Source organism: Mustela putorius, unplaced genomic scaffold (genome assembly GCF_011764305.1).
Source record: "Mustela putorius furo isolate JIRA1106 unplaced genomic scaffold, ASM1176430v1.1 tig00000876_pilon_pilon_pilon, whole genome shotgun sequence".
NCBI lineage: Eukaryota > Metazoa > Chordata > Mammalia > Carnivora > Mustelidae > Mustela > Mustela putorius.
The window spans coordinates 6,257,889-6,282,711 of NW_025421506.1; the positions used below are offsets into that span (position 1 = coordinate 6,257,889).

General features: G+C 39.6%; 1 protein-coding gene across 18 annotated transcripts in view; it reads right to left on the bottom strand.

Annotated features, from left to right (window-relative positions):
* CDC14B (cell division cycle 14B) overlaps positions 1 to 24,823 on the bottom strand; it is a 105,849-nt gene that overhangs the window by 3,046 nt on the left and 77,980 nt on the right. For 4 of the 18 annotated variants that reach the window (XM_045086115.1, XM_045086114.1, XM_045086117.1 and 1 more), the window contains 7 exons: positions 23,225 to 23,312; positions 22,691 to 22,945; positions 18,936 to 19,074; positions 18,596 to 18,755; positions 17,804 to 17,901; positions 9,292 to 9,408; positions 762 to 4,944 (listed from right to left, as the gene is read on the bottom strand). In XM_045086115.1, coding sequence (XP_044942050.1) covers positions 4,680 to 4,944; positions 9,292 to 9,408; positions 17,804 to 17,901; positions 18,596 to 18,755; positions 18,936 to 19,074; positions 22,691 to 22,945; positions 23,225 to 23,312 — 1,122 coding nt within the window. In that variant the 3' untranslated portion in view covers positions 762 to 4,679. Of the gene's footprint in view, positions 1 to 761; positions 4,945 to 9,291; positions 9,409 to 13,934; positions 14,081 to 17,803; positions 17,902 to 18,595; positions 18,756 to 18,935; positions 19,075 to 22,690; positions 22,946 to 23,224; positions 23,313 to 24,823 lie in introns of those variants that run through there. The other 14 variants (XM_045086116.1, XM_004777408.3, XM_004777410.3 and 11 more) reach the window with 9 other exon arrangements.

Sequence of the window (24,823 nt, forward strand, 5' to 3'; positions counted from 1 at the left end):
GGACAGCACTCCTAACAGAACAAGCTCCTCCGTTCCTGACACATCCTGTGCATGATGGTGCGGGCATGAGGTCCTTGGGGTTCGGGCCAGCAAGAGGCCATCAGAGGGGAGGCAGGAAGAGGGCTTTGGGATGGCATCCATGCTTGGACATCAGAATGTGGGCACCTTGGCGCTAGTCCTGCCCCTCGCTTAGCTCTTTAATCCTGACCTCGGCAGGTCACGAGAGGGGAATATAGTCTACAATCCATGAGACTCGAAGGGCCTGATTTTTGTGTCTTATCCTCAGTAATTCCTCCAATCAAACCTTTGCATTCCTTGAGTTAGTGCTGGGTATATCTAGAAGGAATTCATAACAGGAGCCCCTCACTATCTTGTCTTAAGGAAGGGGCATCCCCCAAGATCTTACTGAAGCATTAACCCCTAATGATTCAGAATGTGACCGCACTTGGAGACGGGTTTTTAAAGAGGTAATTAGTTAAAATGAGCCCATTAGGATGGACCTTATTGCAATCTGACTGGTATCATAAGAAAAGGAGAGGACAGACAGAAGGACACCAGGAACTGGAGTGTACAGAGAAAAGCCCAAGGATGGAAACCTACCAACACGCTGAGCTCGGACTTCCAGCCACAGAACTGGAAGAAAATAAACTGGTTCAGCTGCCCAGTCTTGCGAACTGATACAGAAGGTTATATCCACTTCATACTTCAACCACTCCCTACCATGATTTCGAATGGCAAGTGAATACAATAAACCAAAAGGCTGTTTGGTTAATACTTTTAATTATATGATTATAATGATACAATTTTCACTATTCAATGTTTTGTATAAAACCAGTTACAATACACAAGATTTTCAAACTTGACAATACGTACCAAACTACATAGATATGCAAAGTTTACAGGCCATTATGAAGCTTTATCTTAAAAATACCTTCAGGAAAATAAACATTCATTCAACCAGCTCTCTTGGCTTTATAAAATATGATTAGAAATATACATTTTAATAAAAAAATCAGGACAATGATTGATCAAATACTGATTAATCAGTTACATTTTAAAACTTTTAATAATCTGTACATGAGTGCAGGTTGGATAAAAGTCTGCAAGTTATTAATATAAAACTGCAGTACTATAATCAGATGAACTTACCTGCTGCTGACAGTTAATTCTACTGGGCAATTAAGGAGGTAATTTCCTACACAGTATAGGTGAATTGTCCAGTCTTTTGGACATATCTGTAGTTTTTCCACTTAGCAACAAGAGGAATACTCAGATTGAGGAGAAATGGAGGAGCAGCAGCTAGCCTGACCAGGACAGTTTTTCGCAGGAGAGAACTATTAAAGAATTAAAATAGTTTTTTAAAGTCGTTTTTGATGAGCACTGCTTTCCAAAATGCAAGAATTACTTGTAAAAATGTATGAAGAGAAACAGTTAAGCTAATTTTAGAACAAACATCAAAAGAGCGCATTGCTCATTTGTCATGAATGGTGGTGACTGAAGCAAAGGAAAGCCTCCAGAAGCTCTTGGCACAACACCACCCAAAGCGCCTGATGGTCCGCAGGGTGTACCGAACCGGCCATCAGGCTCCAAGGGCAAGCACATTTGCCTCGTGAGAACACTTGGGAATTCCTCTTTAAAAATGTGTGGCCCAAGAAAAGAGGTAGAAATCACCCCCGTGAGAGGGGAGGAGGGAAGAGAAGGAAGTGGGTGGGTGACAGGCTAATGGGGCCAAGTTTAGAACAGAAGAACGCTGGAGATGAGAAGAGCAGCATGCCACCCAGAAGCGGCTACTGGGACAAGGAAGGCTACTTGTTTTAGTGAGGCACAGCTCAGGATTTACCCCTCTTCATAGACAGCTAAGAGAGATTTCTAGTTTTTCTTTAGCATTACAAAAGAGAAGTCTGTCTATACTTTCTAGATACCCGGTTTTGCAGACGCCCTTCCTTTGGACTGTCTCTGACTTTGGACAGGAGTCCCCCAAAAGCTTCAAGAACACCTAAAAATATTCATTTCTAATTTTAATCCCAGTAGAAACTATCTCGGTGTCCTTTCAAAGCTATTTAAGGCTTCAAGTTTGAAGAAATCTCTCCATCTGACATGCCCTACTTCATATTCCATAGCAACAGGGTCTTTCTTATGACAAGGGAGTTAGAATCTCGGAAGATTCTGGGGTGCTGAAGTTTCCGTTAGGGGAAAAAAAGAATCCACTCTTATTCATAGCAGAAAGAACTTTCCATCAGTCAGACCCAGACACTTCCTGGATTCTACATACACCCCCAGTAAGTTTACTGGTGTGCTGTGAAGTCGCCCTGAAGCACTATTACAACTCCCCAGTGCGTTCTACGGAATGCTTCTTTATCAAATCACTAGTTTCCCATGACTCATTTTAGTGGGCCTGTTAAACACAAAAAGATTTTTTAGAAAGAGCCACAGTGATAGCAATTCTAGCTGGAAACTTGAGCAGCCAACACAAAAAGGCAATTTGTAAAATAAAAAAGTACTGTGGTTAATGCTGAAGCCCAGATTTTTCACTCTTGGCCAAGACACCAAATGGCTTATTCACTATGAGGGAGACAGCACATGTAACTTTTTCTGATGTAGTAAAAAGCCAAACTGGGGACAGTTGAGATGGAAGTTTGATTTTCATAACTACCTGGATTATTTATGCAGGAGAGATGGCCTTTAAAATTGTCAAGGGAAGAATTGCCCTGAGAATCCAATGTTTTATGCAAGGGCACAGTCTGAATACTTAGTATTATCTCCGAGACAGCAAATAGAATGTTTCTCCTCCCACCCAGAGCTTAGCAAAGAGGGGTCTTCCCATCCAGTAAGTGGGTCTTTGTGTCTCTTCACTTCCAGGGACAGAAAGCCACCTTTTTTTTTTCCTGAGATCTAGTCCCCAGTGTTCAAAAGCCAACATGACCCATCCCCTGACGGGGAAAGGCCACTTGTCTGACCAAGACAGTGGCACCTGCCATCTCCCCTCAAAGCCAGTCAACCTTCTAATTTACTCCAAGAGAGTAAATATCAAAATGGAGCCATGGTCTTCCAGTAACTTTTTGCATTAACAGACTTGAATCTGTTTATTCCAACCACTTCTTACCACTCTAAGTTTTGTTAAAAAGGCAGCTTTTTAAAATGGAATTGCCTGCTCACCTGGTTCATTCATCTTGTAATGTGAAAGCATTTGCCTTCTCTAGCCTTTCCATATTGTATCCCCTGTTTTCCAAACCAGGACAGGCAAAAATTGGTTAACAATAACTAAAGCCATTCACTTTTTATTATGGAGGTAACCAAAGTGACTGCAAAATATTCTTGTATTTTGGGCCCCATTTTTTTGTTTTACCAGCAAATAAATTATTTTTGTGATTGCTTTGTATCACAGATCTGCTGTGTTTTGTAGGGGGGGGCGAAGGCACTCTGCAAAGAGTTAGTTGTATTCCCTAACCAAAGGCAACAGTGAGTCTCTTATTTACAAACAACGGAAATCCAGATATGAATAACTGTTACTGAAATCAAAGGGTATGTGAATGGCCTTAGGCAGATCACACACACAAAAAAGAAATCCACAATGCTACAAAGAAAGACCCTAATAAAGCAGTACCTTTTTTTTTTTTCTTTTAAGCCACCATTATTTGGGATGGCTGTTTCCAAGGGAAAACACCAACAGTGCTGTTTTTTTGTTTTTGTTTTCAAATCATGTGTGGAAGGAAATATGATTTTAGTTTGTAGGACTGAGCAACCAAACAGTGGGCAGCCTTGGCATTCTCCAGTTCCTCAACAACACATAGAGGAATGACTTACAACAATCTTCCAACTCTGAAGCCAGTTTCCCCTCCCGAGTCTTCCTAGAGCTACGGCTTACATTCTCTTACCAGTTTAGGTTGCCAAAGTACCACTTTTTATCACAACATCCAACAGTGTTCAAACAGGGTTTTCACAGGTTCTTGTTAATAAAGCACTCTTTGGTGGAAGACAAGCAGTTTGGGTACTTAACAGAGTTACCATTACAACCACGTTACAAATGTTGAACTGAAGATGGTTAAACGAAACGGTATCAAATTACAGAGAGAATCATTTCAGTAACGCCTGTTTTCTCTTTACAAATTTTGACACAGGATGAACAGAAAATAAATACATAAAAAACCTCCATCAGATCCTCACTTCTTCTGAAGGCCAGCAGCTAAAATGATTGCCATCACAGGGACACACGTGCACCACACAAACTGGTCAGCTCTCCTGACAGCAGAGGGCTTTTGATATTTACACCTGAGACTAAATTTACAACAGCTTTTTTGTCATTAAACTCCAGACATTTCTATAAAAGGTGAGCTGGGCCTTCTTCAAGTCACTGCTTGTGCCCAAACTCATGTAGTTATTTAAACTCCAGTGGACATTGTCTTCCTTGAATAAACTTCTTAGGTGGAAAGCAGCTAAGGCTTTTTGCAATTTTGTTTTGTTTCCAAATAAATTGTGCTAAGTCCTGCTGTAGTTCTCTGTTCCTAGAGTCTTCCTTCAGTTCTGGTCACAGGTTTTTACTTAACGCAAGACTGTTTTAGTCCTTGAAATGGAGGGAATACAGGGGGAGAAAAAAAAGGATTTTACCATGAAGGTTTCCAAGTGTCCCGTATGAAGTTACCAAAAGACAAGGAAGGCAACATAATAAAAGTAGTGACATGCTAAAAAGTATACACTTTGTATAATTTTTTTAATGACAAGTATTTTGGAAAAGACAGTACAGTACCAACCATAAAGTAAAGACAAACGGGAGAGAAAGGCAGAGCAGAAAAAGGTTCAGTTCTGCAAAAAAATAAAAAATAAAAATAAAAATAAAGAAAACAGGAAGGGTGGGCAGAAGCAGCAGAGCAATGCGAGTACCATAATGCCATTAAGGGCATTTGTTGCAAAGCATTCCTTTTCCTTCCTTCCCTCTGAGGAACCAGGCTGTGGGAAAGGTGGAAAGAATGAAAAGATAAAGAAGTGTTACTTGATTATCTCCAAAGTCAGAATTCGGTCACAGAAAAAGCTCTGGCCCCTCAAGCAGTTTCCAGTGGAGCTTGGGCCTACTGCCAGCTGGGCACCACCCTCCCCCCCAGGAAAAGCCATCCCGCCTTTGGAAACTGACCTGGACTGTCACCCCACCTCCCTTCTATCCTCCCCAATTTATTCTGTCAACTTTGAACTCAACAGCAACTTTCAGAGAAGAAACTAAGCAATGGGTAGAGTCAGAGAAGCCAGTTCTCATCTGGAGGTGCCCTCACTGGGTGCTGATGGCGCTCTAGGAGAGTAGCTTGTCTGAATCCATCACTTAGTCTCTGGAGACCCCAATGGAACACTGCGTTTCTATAAGGGTCCAGGTCAACTGGTGCACCCAAGTGGAGAAATGTCTGGAATTTCAAAGGGGAATCAGTATCTTAGAAGATCAGAGGAAACCGACATTTTTTAAAAAGGATATTTAGCAACAACATTCTGGTGCTTCTATGTAGATGCACTTTCAGAGATAAAGACTGTAACAGAAAGACAGGAGCCCAGAATTGGTGGAATGGACACTGAGACTGTAAGAGACAAGAAGCAGTGGCAGGCATGATGATGATAAAAGTCACAAATGAGCAGACCTCAAAAGCCCAAGAAGTCCTGAATGTGGTACTCCCAACAGTAAAGCTCCTGGATACACTGACGTTTTTAGAGGCCAAGGAAGGCACCCTGAGCATTTATCTTCCCCCATGATATGGATAATTAGCTGCAAAATACCTCAAAAGCCAGGAACATTAGGTTGGTTTGACAGGTGGAACAGAAAGTGATGATTCCCAATGACATAACTTGGGAAAAAAAAAAAAATCACTTGTCCATGACCATTTTCTCAGAAAATGAAGGAAAGAAAAAAAGGACTCCTCCAAGGAAATAGCACATGCTTACAGAAACATGCACTTGATGGTACATATGTTGGGTCAAGACATGAACTGAACTGAATTGTACCCCATGAGGTGACTGCAGGTCCTCAATCAGAGGCACAATGATGGAACTTTCAAGACTCTGAGAGAGCTCCTCCGAAAGAACGAACACTGGAAAGCAGGTCAATTCTCCAATGGATTTAGTAATTCTTAAAAGAGAAACAGCAGAATGATTTATAGCTCTAACAGCAATTGGGAGAGGTGGAAGCCCATTAATTTACTTCTTTCAGTAACTGCACGCTGGGCCACAGCAGAGGCTCAGGAGGCTCAGATGAGGCTTGTGTTCAATGGGTACGAGAGGGAATGAGCATCTGCCAGGAGAGAAACATGGGGGCACTTCTTCCCCACAGCAAAGATTTATGACACCACCTAGTTTTTCAGCCTCCAAATAATCGCTCTTTTAATGTGTTTGTGGAAAAGTTGTCCCAAGTCGTACAGCCTCTCAGTAAACTGCCAAAAATCGAAAGAGCCAAATCAGTGGAAAGTGTGCTTAGGTAAGGTCTTCATCCCGGAAGCCTCTAGGAAGGGAACAGAACATGGGCATGAAAGGTCAAGTTCCAATGGCAGGACAGATAGGACGAGGACGATCATGTGTGAACACCAACCTGCAAAGAGAAGGCTTCCGAGGTGGGGTAACAGCACACAGGTAATGCTGGCGCCTTGGAGGTATTTATTTTATACTGAAAGGTATACTACGTTCATTTCCTTGTATTGCTGTCTAGCAAAGTTTTCAATTCAATACTTTACTCAACAATCTTATAGTGCTTTGTCCTGAATCAGACTATGCACAAATGTGTCAATTCCCTCATTACTTTTCAATGAAAAATAAATACTATTCAGTAGGATAAAAGCTGCAGGCTACAGCTTGGCTATATCAACTCTATTTCCTAGAACCAGGAAATGGAACCTGTACATAATGTATTTGCCTTCATTTCATGAGCTGTAGGTGGCTCACAGTTAAGTTGATGTGAACACAGGTCAAAGACCCAAAAGAGGCCAAGGAGACCCTGCATGAAGGGAGGTGGGAAACATACTCAAAACCCAATTCTCTCTCATTGGTTTATTTCTTCATCCTTCCTAGAATTTCTGAAAGTCCACTCTGAGAATTTAGAATAAGCCTTTTGGCTTTTGGCACTATCCCAAATGCCTGGAAACTGCTTTGGGTCATTTCAAAATTCAGTCAAGTATATTCAGTCTGAACTCTACTTTCAACCCCTCAAAGCATCTGGTGCACGGACCTCAGGCAGATGCTCACTGCAATCAGGAACCACCTCTGCTGAGAAACACAAGTTTAGATCACTAGACAAGACCTAGATGGAAAAACTGCCGCAGGGCCACACCCCTCAGAGGAACACGGTGTGACTGGGTATGCGTGGTCCCGGTTCCTGGACTCTATTCCTCTGTAGCCTGAAGAGCACAATCCAGAAAAGCAGAAAGTAGAATTAAATGTGCAAGACACATTCAACTGTAATGGAAGCCTGAGTAATTATACCTAAAAAAAAAAGTTCATTCAAAACATGTCTAACTTGTCCCGACTACAGGCTTTTTATTTGAATTTTTAATAGTTTAAGTCACCTAAAATGTCAAAATTAAAACGCTCCCATTTCCCCCTACTTATTGTAAAAAATTTGGAGAAAAAGAAAATGATAAAAAAGTAGAACTCCCTAACTGTCCTACCAGCTAGAAGAACTGTTAATAATACAGCATATTTTCCATTACATTATTTCCATACATGCATAGAAATGTATGTATATATAAATATTTAAATATATGTATAATATAAAGTTACATATACATAAATATATGTATAAGCATATACATATATTTATAGATGTATACATTTCTATACATAAAGTATATTGTACTTTTACAAAACTAGAGTAATATTTCATAATTTTTATGCATAGCTCTTTTCACCTATTGCTTCATGAGCATTTATCCAGGCCATTAAGTTTTCTTTAAAAACATGACTCTTGATTCACTTGGCATAATTCAACAATCTTCAGCCCATCTCCTCTTCCTCACTATTATAAATACCATATTGGTATTATGTTATAATGTACCTAAATCTTTGACTTTCTGTCAGTATTTCTCTAATATTCTTTTCAAATGGAATTAAAGAATAAAAAATTTATGAATATTTGATACCTTTCAATGAAAAATTCAAAATCCCCAAATTATGAGTTGGTGTCTTCAACTACTTGAACTAAGGCCCCATCACATTCTTGTGTAAGTAAACATATGTAGTGAAATTATAATGAAAAAATGAGCAGACGGGGAGACTGGCAGAACTGAACAATTCCTTAAAAAAACAAAACACACACACACACACACACACACAGGCACGCACACGCACAAAGACACAGAGCTCTCCCTGTGGGAGAGCTAGTCCCTAAGGACTAGCAAGTCCCTCAGGATGCAGGCTGCTGAAAACCTGCCCTGGAGACTAACTCAGCCATCCCACAGCCTCAAATATATGAGGGCAGAAAGTTAAAAAAGAAGCAAGGAAAATCGTGAAGGATGCTTTAAAGTCTGGTTCAAACTATCTTCAGGCTGCTTGTGGTCTGTTATAAGAGAGGCACTGGGCCATGAGCACAGGACCACAGGTTGTTGTCAACACAGGCAAAGAGGCACAAACACAAAAGGGCGCCTGCCTTCCCCTCCTGAGATGACAGTAAGTAGGTTATTTGCTCTTCCTTCAAAAGGGGAGTGCTCCTGGAATATGCTAAAAGTGAAATGTCTGCTTTCAGTTCATGATTAACCACCAAAAACAATAATGAGTAATGGATTTGGTCATGGAATGTGTGCATGTTCTTGTCATAGCCTGTAATAATGAAGGAAAGGAAGATGCTGGGCTCCCGGTGAAAGCACAAACCCCCCTGGGTGTGTACTGTGGCCAAGAGACCAGGCCCTAGGTAAAGAAGGATTCCAGACTCACTGGTGTTCTCATATCCCACCATCACACTTATTTGCAGCTAATTCTCCAACAATTTTGCTGTATCTGATATACAAAAAAATTTCCTCCGAGCCTAACAGAGAGCTATGGAAATACAAAAATGTATTGAGTACAACCCTCTCAATTTTCCCATAATCTGACCCCGAGACCACATTTCCAGTGTTGAGAACCACCTCTGAAAAACAAAACAAAACAAAACAAAAACCCTACATTAGCAATGGCCCAGATTTTCTTAGATGATGAACAAGTCAAACACATTTGATTAATTTCCTGTCACAGGGACTCTGCTTTCTCCTCTCTTTCTCTCTTCATTTCTATCTTCAGAAGGTTAAACTTGAAAATCAATGCTTGGAACTTTTCAGAAGAGTAGGATTCTTTTCTCACCTTTTAAAACTGCTTTTTCTTGAAGCAGATCTGGTGGTTCTTTTAGTAATGCCTGCACTGCCAGAAATGTTAGGTTCAGATGTTTTACAGCTCTGAACACTGGACTGAAGAATTACTCTGAAAACAGTTGGAAAAAAATAAGATTATATTCACTGAAACAATTTTCAAATACTTGACGGAGGAAGGCATCTTTGCACTTTAGTGCAAATTATTTTATTGAAAATTGATAGGATTTTCCACAAACACATTTGCCAAAAAAAATCTAAAACACATTTTCACATCCAAGTCTTTTTTATTTCCCCATGAAGGTTACACAAAGATAACCTGAATTTACCTTGCTTTAAGGAAAAAATCACCTGGCATCTTAAGCAATTCTCACACCAAAGAAATCAATCAGTAGAACAAATCTTTGTGCCCCAAAGTAAAAGAGGATTCTCAGAATTCTAGTCATGAAAACAAGAAATCATTTAAAAGCCCCAAATTCTAAAGAATATGAATATAAAAATCTATAAAATAGTCACTCTTTGGAGGTGAAAGTATGGGCAATATACCCCAAATCAATACTTACTTTATATAACATTTCAATTTTTAAAATATGTTCAAACAAAACTTGAATTTTGTCTAGATTATAACTACTCACTAAATCACTAAGTACCATTCACACGAAAGCAAAATTGTTTGAATTTTGTGAATCTTGATTTAATTAATCTCTAAAATAACTGATGCCTATGGGTGTAGGTTGTCCAGGAGGCAAATTCATGAGTCAGAAGAACACCCTCAGATAAAGCCCACATAAAGTACCTTGCTCAAAAGTAGAGGGTGTTTTGTAATTCTTCATTGAATGGTCACAGGGAAAACAGCAGAAAACATCAAAAGATTTTATGTGCAACCCTTTTCTTCAACAGATAATGACCAAAATGCTGAACTGCATACACACACATTTATATATACACTTGACTTTTATTTTTCTGTAGGAGAAAACACTGCCTTAAAAATAAGCTTCCTCCTCTCATGTCCAAACAAAGGTGAGAGTGGATAACCACTTAGGAGGACCCAGCTCATGAAGAGTAAACAGAACCATTACAACTAACTAATATGTCTCCTATGCCTTAGTTACTGCCATGTTAATTAATAACCAAAGCCAGGTCCTCAAAATGCAGCAAAGATCTGTAAATTCTGAGTATTAACCCAAACCAAAGCATATTCAGCATTTAGTAAAATGCTTAACTTCTCATCACTTTAAAAAAAACCAAAAAAAACAAAAAAAACGCGATGGGTGGCAGTGGACCAGAGAGGCAGCCTGGAGGCCAGGGGTTTCCAAGCTATTGGGGGGAGGGGGGCTGCTCTCTCAGCTGGTTTGCTTTATCCCCATAGTCTTCCTCAAAGCCTATGAAACAGGCCTTCGGTCTCAGAAGGAAACTGATCCTGGGTAAATGAACCAATGGTTGCCTTGGGATTTCTCACGAAGCTTCATCACTCTAACAACACAGAAAAGGTATATGCAGACAGTGTGATCAAAGAAGGCAACCAACCATGCTGGTATATGATTTCCACCTCTGAAAACAAGGATTTAAAAAATTTTCTGATCATATCAAATGGGTTGGGGGGGGGGACAGGAGAATATTTAATGGTCTCTACTAACAGGATTTGAATATAGAATTTTTCATAAAGCAAAACAAAACAACCACCAAACTTCTACTGTTATTTCTGAAGCCCAGTCTGGGGGGTCTCACACCTGTTCTGTGAGGCTCCTGGGTTTTATCTCCATTTAGCCAAAGAGAGAAAATAAGACTCCTTTTGGTTTATTTGGAAATACCACACCAACTTGTCAAATAATTTGAGGCCACTGGCGGCCAAAAGTATAGACAATCCCCACCTTGTAAAATCATTAACATAAAAACAAGAGCCAATATATTACTTGTTTTAGGAAATTTAAATCTTGATTTCTTAACTACTACTGAAATATTCACTATTTGAAAAAAGAAATCGCTGCTAAATCAAATTTCAGGCTGGCAGGAAACATCTTTTAGAAAGCATTTCTTTCTCTATAAAATTAATGTAAATAATTCATATGGCTATTTTGAAAATAAAAGCATGACAGAAACCTGGAACGTATTTAATCACACCAGTAGAGATTCAGGTAACTAGTTATTTGCATTAACAACACAGCAGTTACTGTATCTGTAAGTTATGCATCAGTAAACTGGAAAACCCCCCAGCAACTACACTTAGATTATTACCTTGGTAAACTCCCACCACACCAAACGTAAGGTAGATCCACCCTACCCCAAGACATGTGGGAGGCCACTGCTTCTCACCTGGTGCAAACCAGGCCAATCACATGGCTTTGCAGAGCAATATTCTACATAAATATTTTCTCCTTTCCTAGTAACCCTAAATACTTCCCACAAAAGGTAACTGTAAGGATTAAACCTGTTTACATCATTGTTACTGCTGAAGGTTTTTGTTTCTGTAAATTCCTTTCCATCTTTTCCTTAATCTGCAGTCCTCCTTTTTATGTCTTGCCCACACAACAGTTCACCTTCTTTTTGGCAACCTCTTTTGAGACTCAGTATTCTCAGACCGAGACTTGCAACTTGAGGCATATAGCAAAGCAAGTAACTGACAAGCCAGTTCTCTTACCTCTCAAACTACAAAATGCTTTGAACATAAATGTTCAGTTCCAAGAAAAGAATCCATCAGTGAGACTGTGCACTATACTATTTACACTTGGTTATCCACCAACACTAAACAAACTTTCCAAATGATGGGCCTGAGGCCCTACAACTTTCAGGCTCTCCTTTGCCACTGTCTCAGAGAATCTGACACAGACATCTATAGTGTGGAATAGGCTGTTACCTGGCATGCCTGGAAAATCAGACTATCAGGCCATGATACGTCATCAGCCAATAGAGGTGAATACCAGAAATGATACCCGTAAGTAGTCCCCTCACAAGGTAACTATAAAGATTATACCTGTTTACATCATTGTTACTGCTGAAGGCTTCTGTTTCTGTAAATTCCAATTTAATCAGACAAGCTAAACTGAATACTCTTTGGGTCTACAAATGCATTGGAAAATATCGGTAATAACAATAAAAAAAGATTATATCTTACACAGAATATTGAAAAGAAAAGTGTCTGATAGAGACCATTTTTAAACTTACCTTAGGAAAAGTAATACAACTACAAAGTGCCTAAGTATTATTAGCAACGATTCCACCCGTTTAGAACTCCAGGTATCTGAAATACCTTTCCCACTTAGAACAGTCTGAGAATAAATCTATGTAGTGCATGGTGTTCTTGAGTCAGAATATGCAGATACCTAAGCTTAGTAAGAGGAATAAAAGAAAAAAAAGAAAAACAAAAAGACCTGTATCAGAAATACTGCTTATCTGTCTATGCAATAATAAACTTGGGATTAATAAGATACTTGAGAAAAGGTCATAATAGGAACATGTTAATTTTGAAAAGAATGGCATCTGCTGGATTTTTAAATCTTTTCTAGCCATCTGAAGACACTCCAGGAAGCCATGAAGTATAAAGTATGAGAGTTGGTTGCAATGGAATTCCACTTTGGAGGAGATCCTAAAAGGAACTTTCATGCTCCTTTACAACTCCGAAGTCCAAGTTGGAACAAGAGAATGAATTCTTGAAATATGAGCTAAAGGAAGAGTTTCAGAGAAAAAAGAATGCAGTGTAGACATAAGAGGGTAGTGTGAACCACACTCTCACAGGACACACCCTCCTTCCTATGCTCTTGGTGGCAACTGCACGGTGTTCCCCTGGGGAAGCTTCCTGCCACACTCTACTGCAGAACAAAAAGTCTGTTCACTGTTAAGATATTCATTTTAGGGTGAAAGATAACAAGAGAATACAAAAATCTGCTATAATCACCTAATAAGGGTGTTTTGATTACTTCTGGGAAAGGAAAATGGAAGAAAGTGAGCACAGGGGCAGTCATGCAGAAGCACGAGGCTGAACAAGGGACTCCAGTCTTCTCTGCTGTCCTATTTCCATTTAACATGATTTTTGAAAACTGTACTAACTGTATTCCCTACAGGGAAGGATGTGAAATGAAGCCAAGGAGAAGATTCTGCTTACTCAAGGCAGAAGACTTAGCAGGGAAGCAGCTGCGGCTAAAAGCACTACAACCAACCATGGAGTCGGAGGGGAAACACCACACAACGCTCACTAGCTGCAAAGGCAAATCTCTACAACAGCATGCAATCAGTGGGCAAATTCTTTTTGCTAGATTGAAAAGGATATGCTGAAGACATTTACTCTGGAAATTAGAGGAAATTGACTGAAAGAAAAACACCCCAATTATCCCAGACTCACTAACTATTTTTGATAGGAAAAAGAAACTATTTTGGTGACTTTATAAATTGCTATTTCAAAAAATGCGTTAAGAGTAAGCACAACTTAAAAACAAAATTTGTTTTTTAGTATCCCTATAGGAAAGGATCAGGGAAGGCCTCCCCTCTCCACCATCCCATTAATTAGGAAGTTTCAGAAAAAGAACCTTTGAAAAGAGGCAAACCAACAAAGCTAGGAGAGGTGACAGTGAGAAAAACGTGCACCATGAGAAACACACTGGCCACCAGAGGTGACTGTATAGAGAAATGGAATGGGACACTTACACAGCAGCTATCTGTCAAAGGGTCCCGACGGCTATTGTGTTCTGAAACCATCAAGACAGAATAGCAGGATGGGAAGAATGTAGTCACAAACAATCCACCAGATGACAACACTACACAGTGCAGAGGTCAGCACAGCTAGGGAACATCTGGAAAGGGGTGAAGGGGAAAGAACAGATGTTCAAATTGGGAAGCCAAAATAAATAAAATAATAAATAAATAAAGCCATGTGTGAATTTTAGACACCCTGTGATAGATACAAAGGGGTGGGAAATGAGGATGGAGTTTTGCTATTTTATGTTGGGGAGAAAATGCTACCTTCAGTTTTAAATTGATTTCGTATTTGGCAACAAAAGATTAGATCCAATTTCTAGCTGGATAACTGGCCCTTGTTAATTTAATTGTATGATACAGAAATCAGAGTTGTACTTACAGGATTGAAATTCTTCGAAAAGCACAAGATATGCACACAGAAAACTAAATCAAACCAGAGGATAAGGAGGGAAAACCAGCCGAACAACACGCAGCCCTGGACTGATCATTAACAGTGATTCAAAGGAGGCACAATTATAAATGAACACAGCACAGCAGCAGTGATCTCATTTCAATGCAGTCCCACACTGGATAATCTAAGAGTTAAGGCAAATGGCCGACTTTGAAAATAAGGACTAACGAAGCACCCCCAACCCCGGGCAACACAAAATGAGGAAAATTTCCCCCACAAATCAACGTAAGATAAATTTCCTCAGTTGTTTTCCTCATTCATTTTCCTCTTATGGCCAAACTTGGCTTTCAGCTCAGTATTTCTTAATCCAGTGGTCTAGTTTTTGGCAGTGAAGAAGAAAACCTCACAGTTTGAAGAGTGGTGCCTCCATCCAGCTACTTCTAAATGGTCACCAGGGACATATCTGTGACCAAACATAAAAGGCTCTATTGAACATTTGCTCTGTGTGTGTAATGGGCTGATCAAGTCATAAATGACTTGTCTGGCTTACTATGAGACCTTTATCGGTGTCCTTGTCATCTTAATCACTGAACAGGTACCCTATAGGGTCTCTAGTGACAAGGGATTACACTGAGGACGGACCTGAAATCCAATCTAACCTCACCCTGCAAGGTATACCTGGCAGCAAGTTACAGCTCATTTACTCCTTCCACAAAAACACAAACCCACTAATATATATTAAGATTACAGGGGCTTAGTATTTAGGCAGAATGGAATAACTGGCTTAGGAACACTAGAAGACTCTCTATCCACCCCAAGTTCCATTTGCAGTTACTGATTTAACAGTGATCTTAAAGGCAGAATGGTCTGAATATCCAAGTATCTCCATTACAGATTTTTCATCGTTCTCCTAAAATTCATGGCATAAGAATTATTTTCCAATGATGAGAGCACACCCATCCATACTGTGCTGCTAAGGAAGATTTAAAGCAAATTAGATCTATATTTTTACCTTATTCCCAGGTAGGCTACAATGGACTCTTTATGCACTATTTCATTTAACACTGACAGAAATGAGCACTATGCAGAAAGGCAGCATGGATGAAGTTATAAAATCTACCAAATCTATTTTAGCACAGACAACAATATACTTGCCGTCACGTCCCACAGATCCCGTCAAGGTCACGGTGCTACCAGATTTAATGTCTTCGTGGTAGTTGGGATCAGACAGACTCTCTGAGAAAAGGACTACTTTATAGTATCTAACAACTTTAACTTTACCCCCCCACCCCCAAATACTGTTTGTAAAATAGAAAACAATAATTGGAATGCTATTTTTGAGTACTATAAACTTGCTTTTAAGAATCACCAGTACTAAGTATTTTTTCACTAACTTTCCTTCTTATAAGTATTTTCACTCTGGGACACCTCACACGCAAAGGTGAATGTGATCACGTCTAGTGTCGCCTTCTGGTTTCCGATGGTATTTAGAATTTTAGGCCTCATTCATTGCTTTCTTTTATAATGCCACAAATCTATCAGCTATTAAAGGAACTTTAATGGTCTCATCTGTAGAAAAGCGCAGCAAGTGACATGAACTCTCTGGAATACATATTTGCAATGTAGCAGACTCAGAGTGACTGAAGGAAATTTCCTAGAAGCCCTATTTAGCAGGAACTTTGGACTAAGCAGAATTCCCATCCCAACTCCCAACCTGACTTTTCATCAGAAGCTTTTGAGAAATAAATTGATGTTGCAGATTCATAAAAACAAAATAAAAAACCTGAGCACAACTAAAAGCAACCCACAAATCACCCATTTTCTAGGGCTTATGAAGCAAAGCCCTGGACCAGCCGTGCGGGCTATACCTGGAAGCTCGCCAGCAGTGCGGTCACAGACCACACCCCAGGCCCAAAACCATAATCTACATTCTGATAAGCTCCCGGGAGACTCAAATGCTCAGGGAAGAATGAACACTGTTTGAGGTGAGTACCTATACCTATCACGCCTCTTTTGGCCTCAGGAGGATTATCTGGAGGGACTACAATATTTCTAAATAAAAAGAACCATCAAGGCCTTAGATCAAGATTTTCTAAATTAAAATCAAAATGGCATCTGGAGTTACATAAATGACACAAAAGGCACCATTCTGAAAGCTTCCTCAGTGAAATGCAGCTGCCCCACACTGGAGAAGGCCCAGTGAACGCCTGTAGTCCACACGGACACGTGTCCTTCACATGGCCCTTTTCAACTGCGTTCTTTTCTGTGTGTCTTTTAAAAACATCTCAAGGCAGGGGCCCATGACGACACATGCCTCTCTGTAATTCTACTTTAGATAACAAGGAGGTGCCAGTGAAGAACCACTGTGAATTAAAAAGAAGGCCTGTTCTTCTCTGCCATGAACGTTTATGATGTCATTAGGTCCCTACTGTATTACAAGATGATTACTGAACAAAATGACATGTCTACATCACCCCCCCCGCAAATCAGATAAAACAAAACAAAATAACAACAACAAAAAAAACACCCCATAACCAGAGGGGTGCCTGGGCAGCTCAGTCGGTTAAGGGTCTGATGCTTGATTTTGGCTCATGTCATGATCTCAGGGCCATGACACTGGGCATGGAGCCTACTTAAGATTCTCTCTCTCTCTCTCCCCACCAAAAAAAAAAAAAAAAGGACATAACTGGAAATGTGGTACCCCACAATGAAAAGAAAGGTTACTGTAAGGAAGGAATCCAATAGCATAAATGAAAGCATATACTAAAGAATATACTAGAAAAAAGTGCAATGGCCAAGTCTTTAAATTTTACATATTTTTCTAACAATCCTAGATGGTCCATGAGGTTGAATCCCAACTAGCACTTATACAATCAAGTACAGGTGAGCATATACACACTAACTATACAACTTCCTATCCCATACTAAACCTTCTTCTTCTAACTCCTCAAATGAAAAATACAAAATTCTTATTTAATCTAGTTCATTATTGCCCTAAAATAATAGAACATAAAGCTACAATGTCATCCCTGATTAAATGCTACCATATCCAAACAAATGGTCTATAATATGGTAGTGAATTTAAGGAAATACACAATTTCAGCAACTCTGGACAAATCTGTTATTCTGTGGTTTATATCTGCTGCCACTCTCCTGAGGATGGCCCGTGGTGATTATCCATGGAGAAAAAGCATTCCCGGTACTGCTTTCCTATGTACACAGCCTAGAGAGGTTACAACACAAGATGGAGATAAAGGACAGCCGAGAGCTTCCTAGGCAACAACCCTGGGTTTTAAATAATGCCAATAACCATTTTGAAGTAGCATAATGGGCATGCGACTATGGAGAAAAACAGGGAAAAAATGCTCACGAAGGACCTCCTATACATATTACATAACATCAACCACACAAAAGAAACCAGACTCACGTGAGGGGAATAGCGTTTGTTTTTGACTGTCTTCTGCTTTTCAGGGCTCGCAGTCTATCACCTTGTGTCAGTCCATGGATTTCGTCATCATCACTGTACTGTATAAGTAAAGAAACACTGAGCTAGTGACTTAAGTTGCAAGTATTAAGGCAGTAAAGCATAGCACCTGCATTTATCCACATAGACACATACAAATAAACTGCTGAACTCTAAAAAATTTTGCTGCTTTCAAAATAAAGCTACAGGTCGCATTTCAAGACAACCAACAGTTAGTTGACTTTACAGACACTGAACCCAACAGCATTCTTGTTACAAAACATACTGACTGTGAGGAGGCATCATGGGTTTTCAGTAATGAACCAGTCTTCATAAAATTTCACAATCCACATACCACCACTCACTATAGTACCCCTACCCTCTAAACTCCTGATTCTTTAATATTTCCCAACTGAAAACAACTAGTTCCCCAAATTAACTATCGCAAAATGGGAAGGTGGTGGGGAGGCACACGGGGAAATGTCACTAGGTTCATCTAAAGAGCTTACTTCACATACCTCATTTTTCTGGTGCCTAGTAAGCAAACAAACAATTTTAGTTTAATGGACATATGACCTTATCTTAACTATTTTGAATAAAAAATTCCTAGAGGGGGCTATAAGTATAAAAAAAAAGTATGACGATAATCCCTCAAAATGTACTTTATTATTTTTATCTACAATTTCCCCGTACCCTATAAGGTCCTCAACAGCACTGAAAACAATGACAACAGCGTGATGAGGATGGTTCGATTACCAGTTCAGGTTCTTGCTTGTCTTGATTCTCGACCCCATTGATTGAAATGTCATCAACAGCCAAGAGGAGTTTTGAGACAGCTGCTCTGTGTTTTCCATTCTCCTGACACCTTAACTTTTGACGAAAATAGTCACCGTCCAACCAGAGGTTTGCTTGTTTCCTAGAGCATTTAAATAACATCATCAAAATACAGCTTTTCCAGAAAGATCAAAGACACACACAAATGACTCTGTCCTACAGACTACCTATTGCTACTGGAGACTAAGAAAAATCCTACTTCCCATCATTTTCCAGACCCAAGTGTCCCCTGAGGAATTACCAAAGTTCTCTGTCTACTTACATCACCAAAAATTGTTGCTGTGGTCCAATCACTGAGCCGGGTCTGCAGATTCTGACCCAAGCAATAGTTTCAGCTGCTGTCATCCTGTAATGCTTCATGATGTAGCAGGCTATTAGAGTGCCTGTTCGTCCAAGGCCAGCTAGAAAAAGAAACAAACCAAAGGGACCTGGTCTCATGTACTCCAGAATTGTGTTGGGCAGGTACAATTTTTTAGAAGGCTTCCCATGATTCTGCTTCCCTCAACAGCGGTTCTCAAGTTGGGATACACATAGTAATTACCTGAAGGGTATTAAAAAACACTGGGTCTCACCTCCAGAATTCAGATTTAATTGGTATGTGATATAGCCTGGACATGGAGATTGCTAACATCCCCCACATAGTTCTATGTAGTCAACAGTGAAAATCACTTTTTCCAAGTGATGATTCTCAATGAGTACAGTTTTCTACTCTGAGTTTTCTGTTAATGGTACCACCATCTTTCCAAATGCATGAGCTTAAACTTTTACACTTCTTCCCTCATCCAGCAGTTTTTTCTACTTTACTTTTATTCCCATTTTCACATGGATTTTTTACCTCTATTTCTGTTTGTCCACCTTTACTCTCATCTAGACTATATCATTACCTCCTGTGATGGCTAATTTTGTATGTCAGCCTGGCAGGTGTATTTGGAAGAGACTGACATTTAGATCTGTGAATAAGCAGATGACCCTCCATAATGTGGGTGGGCCTCATCCAATCAAGTTGATGGTCTGAAGAGAATACAAAAACTGGCTTCCCCAAGCTAGAGAGAATTCTCCAATAGCCTGCCTTCAGATTTAAGCTACAACCTCGGCTCTCCTGGGTCTCTAGCCTGCCAACTCACACGACAGATTTTGTACTTGTCAGTCTCCATATTCACATGAACTAATTATTTATAATACACCTCTTTCTTTATATATACAGCCCATTGGTTCTAATTTCTCTGGAAAACCCTCACTTAAGACAGATTTTGGTACTTGCAAAATGCTGTGCTACTGTAACATATGTAAAAATGGGAAGGAGCTCTGGAGTCGGAACTGTAAAAGTCTGGAAGTTTTAAGGCACAATGTTGGAAAAAACTTAAGACCACACTGAAGGGGCTGTTGGTAGAAATACGGGTGTTAATGGTGATTCTGGTTCTGACTGAGATGGGAATGAGGAACATGTTACTGGAAACCTTGTTAGAAAGTGTGTGTTGGGGGATAGGGGAAACCTGACTAAATTGTTTTAGTGCTTTATGTAAGGTATAACTTGTGAATGACAACCTTGGATATTTAGAAAAGGAGATTTATAAGCAAACTATTTTTTTTTAAGATTTTATTTATTTATTTAACAGACTGCGATCACAAGTAGGCAGAGAAGCAGGCAGAGAAAGAGGAGGAAGCAGGCTCCCTGCTGAGCAGAGAGCCCGATGTGGGGCTCGATCCCAGGACCCTGAGATCATGACCTGAGCCGAAGGCAGAGGCTTAACCCACTGAGCCACCCAGGCACTCCTATAAGCAAACTGTTGAAGTACAGCCTGGTTTCTCCTTAAGTAAAACGTGAGAGGAGACAGATGAACTGAATAAAAAGTTGTTAAGAAAAACAGAAACTAAACATTTAGGAAATTCTAGGCCTATTCATATTGCAAATAGTGAGAAAGTATGTTCTGGAGAGAACACCAAGGGAATGGTCTATGACCCATTCCATAAAGTGATTACCTATGGATCTGATCAGCCATCTCAGAAGAAGCCAAAAACAGTGCTGGGATTGATTATACCAAGCAGGCACACTGCCGGTCTGAATTAAAGGAGATACACACAGGATGAAATAAAGGAAGGCTTTCAAGTTTCTGGAATTCTAACAGAACTAACAGAAATCTCTTACTGAAAACATGCCTCATCCTTGAAGAAAAGGGAAGCATAGCCCCAAGGGACCAACAAGGCTGTCACTGCCAATATAAGCCTGGGGGCAAGGCTGGGTTTCAAAGGGTAGGGCCGGATCCATGGTCAGTGGGTCAGGCTGTTCCTGCCCACCACCTCAGGAGCACCGCCACTACCCATGGGGCCTGCGTTACAGGGAAGGAACCAGAACATTATGTCTCGGCCTTAAGATCTAACAGCATTTGCCTTGCCAGGTTTTGGACTTGCTTGGGACCTGTCAGACCTTTCTTCCGATTTCTCTACCTGATTTCTCTTTGCCTACCCTACTGGTGTCCCACTATTGTATTTTAGATGTACTTAAATTGTCAGGTTCCACAGGGTGCGCTAGGGAAGAATTCACTGCCAAATGTCTATTGGGGGGTGCAGAACCACCCTGAATGAGGGTGAGAATAACCTCAACTGCTTATTATAATTTTAAAAATGAAATAACCAGTGTTGGATTTTAATTATTTATTTTTTAAAATTGTGGTAAAGTACACATGACATAAAGTTTACCACTTTAACATTTTTGTTCATGCATTATTTTCCCGGTTTTTTTCTGTTTCCTATTAGCTCACTGCATTTTTAAGTCAGCTGTTTTAAATTCTTTGTTCAATAATTCAAAGATCTCAGTTTCTTTATGGTCAGTATCTGAAGATCATTTTAACCATTTTTTTTTAAAGATTTTATTTATTTATTTGACAGATAGAGATCACAATTAGGCAGAGAGGCAGGCAGAGAGAGAGAGAGAGAGAGGAAGGGAAGCAGGCTCCCTGCTGAGCAGAGACACCCCCCCCCCCCCGCCACGGGGCTTGATCCCAGGACCTTGGGATCATGACCTGAGCTGAAGGCAGAGGCTTTAACCCACTGAGCCACCCAGGCGCCCCTTTTTAAACCATTTTTAAGTGTACATTTCAGTGGTATTAACCAGCTCACTGCTGTGCAACCATTACTACCATGGCCTCTTTGTACTTGAGACAAATGTGTATTCCCTTGTTGGGGGGCAGTGTTCTAAGGTGTCTGTTATTTCTAGTTGATTTACCGTGTTGTTCAAATCCTCGATTTCTTTACTGATCCTCTTATCTGGTTGCTTTTTTCCATTATTAAATGGGGGAGAAGTTAAATAAACTCTAGTATACCACACAATGTCTTCATACACAATCATTTATTCAGTAAACACTTATTAAGTGCCAAGGCACTGCTTTATAGCTGCTGAAAACATAGGAACTTGTTAGACTATAAGCTCCACAAAGAAAGGCTCTCAGAGTCTGCTCTTCTCACTGACATATTCTAGAACATATCAAACAAAAGGCACTGAATAGGTATTTAAGGGATAAATGAATGCATGTCTCTTTTTTTAAAAAATTTTGTTCACTTAGAGAAACAGTGCATGCATGTGCGAGAGCAGGGGACATCAAGAGAGAAAGAGGGAGAGAATCTCAAGCAGATTCCCTGCAAAGCACGAGACTGACATGGGACTTGATCTCATGACCCTGAGATCATAACCTGAGCCAAAACTAAGAGTTGGACAATTAACCGATTGAGCCACCCAGGCACCTCTAAATGAATGCATTTCAGTGTGATAAGGTTTTGTAGGGTTACCAATGAATATAATTTAGATTATACTTTTCACATGAAATTAGGGTTTTAAAAGCATTCTGTATATGCACAGCTTTTTAATGTCAGTCGTACCTCAAAGTGGTTTTAAGAAAAAAGCAACTTACTTAAAGTACAAGAAGGGCAGCTTCATGTATCCTGGCTTATAATCTAAATGGGGCTGGTGTGTTTCTAAACATACACACATGCACCATTCTTTAACCAACCCTGGAAACATACCTTTACAATGCACTGCAATGGCACCCTCTGCATTTTCACAAATATCCAGAAATTCTTTGACAATGGCATCAGTAGGGGTGCTACCATCCGCAAAGAAAAGATCATAGTGATCGAAACCAGCATTTGTAAAGCGTTTGGCATCATACATCCTTTTATTCAGACGAATAATGGTAGTAACGTTGTGATTCTTAAAATATGAAATATAAGCCTCAGGAGAATGTTGGTGGTAACCTACATAAAGAAATTCACCAGATGCTGTCAAATGCAGAAAGAAAACAACAGATAACCATTTTACTTATAATTGGGTGGAAAGAATATCTGGACTAGGGATTGAATACCAATTTCATTATAACTGGCAAACACTAATTTAAGAAGTTAAAAGCCAGGCAGAATGATGTACTAAAGTTACCAAGTTTATTTAAATAGTTAAGACAGACAAGCATGGTTTAACTCTTTGGCTTCTTCCAAAGGAAAATACAGGATGGATACTTCTTACAATAACAAAATTATACTAGGTTCCCTATTTTCACATACCGCTTTCAAGTCTGGTTCTTGAATGAGGTCCACAGAAGGCAATAAATCGGTCTGGTATTATCCAATTTAAATCTCCATTTTCTGCTTTCTGCAAAGGGAATATCAGTACAATTCATTTTTAGACTTAATCTCCTGTCCACATCCCTTCTCAATACTGACTGTCTGAAGGACTTCAAACCCATTTTTTTTTTTAGCACAAAACTGTATATAAATGACCAGGAGACAAGAAAGTTAAAATTAAGCCTGCTATGAGTATTCCCAGGGAACAGTAAGTTAACTTCTCCTCGTCCTAATCGCTTTTCTTAAGATACCATTTCTTTGGGATAGTCAGCTTTGGAAAATAGAGCTGACTGCTGCTACCTAAAATATAACTACATATTTTGGTTATTTTGTCCACATAAATTCTCATGTGGTTACTTCTACTTAATAAGAAAGCATTTTTTTTTTTTTTACTATGAGTGAATCCAGAAGCTTCTCTATTTTCCTTGAATGACTGTCTTCCAATATGAGCAATCTTGACTCCTTCAACGAAATTCTTAATTTCTCCATATTTACACTTTACTCATAGAGAGACACACTTCCATCATTTTGTTAGCTATTTAGTAAGAGAAATTTGCACTAACCCCACCAGGAAATTTGAAACTATAAGTACAGTGAGATTACAGTATATCCCAAGAAAAAGACACAAATATAAACTGAAATTTAAAACACTTTACTTCCTTTTATTAAGTTCTTTCAACTAGGTTTCCATAACAATTATTATAAGATAAATATAGCTAAACTTTAACAATAATAGAAATGGATACACAAAGATTTAAGCAGGAAAGGGAAGATACTTGATAGTGGAAAAGGAGAGAACTAGCAATAAGGGGTGCCTGGGTGGCTCAGTGGGTTAAGCCTCTTTCTCCGGCTCAGGTCATGGTCTCAGGGCCCAGGGATTGAGCCCCACATTGGGCTCTCTGCTCAGCAGGGAGCCTGTTCTCCCCCCACCCCATTCTCTGCCTGCCTCTCTGCCTACTTGTGATCTCTGTCTGTCAAATAAATAAATAAAATCTTAAAAAAAAAAAAACTAGCAATAAAAACACGATCAATTAGCTTTACAACTGGGGTATACATATGTGCACTCAAGAACAAGGAAGAAATAAACTGGGAGTTGCCTGAGTATTTATAAGCCAGTCAGGTAATCCAAATCCAATTTACTTAATTATCAGTGAGGGGAATTAATGAGCCCATGTTCCACACTAAAAAGGCCTAAGCAGGAATGAGAATGGGCCCAGATATTTCAATTTTGAAATGAAACCAGAAATTTGGAGTTTTTAATGAGAAACTGTGATTAGATTTCATTGAATTTGCAGACATCACAGATTGTATGTAAGATGCACCCTGAATTCAGAGAAGTTAAAATGGGGAAAAAATGGGCATCATGGAATCAAAGAAAGACAGGAATCCAAAATTTTTAAATATACCAGAGACTGAACAAAACGACCCAAGGTCTGTAGCTACGTAAACAGTTCCCTGGGTCTCAATGCAGTTTCACTGAAAGTAAACAGCTTTTGTCGGCAACCTTGCTATTCCCCGCAACACTGCAATTTCTGCATT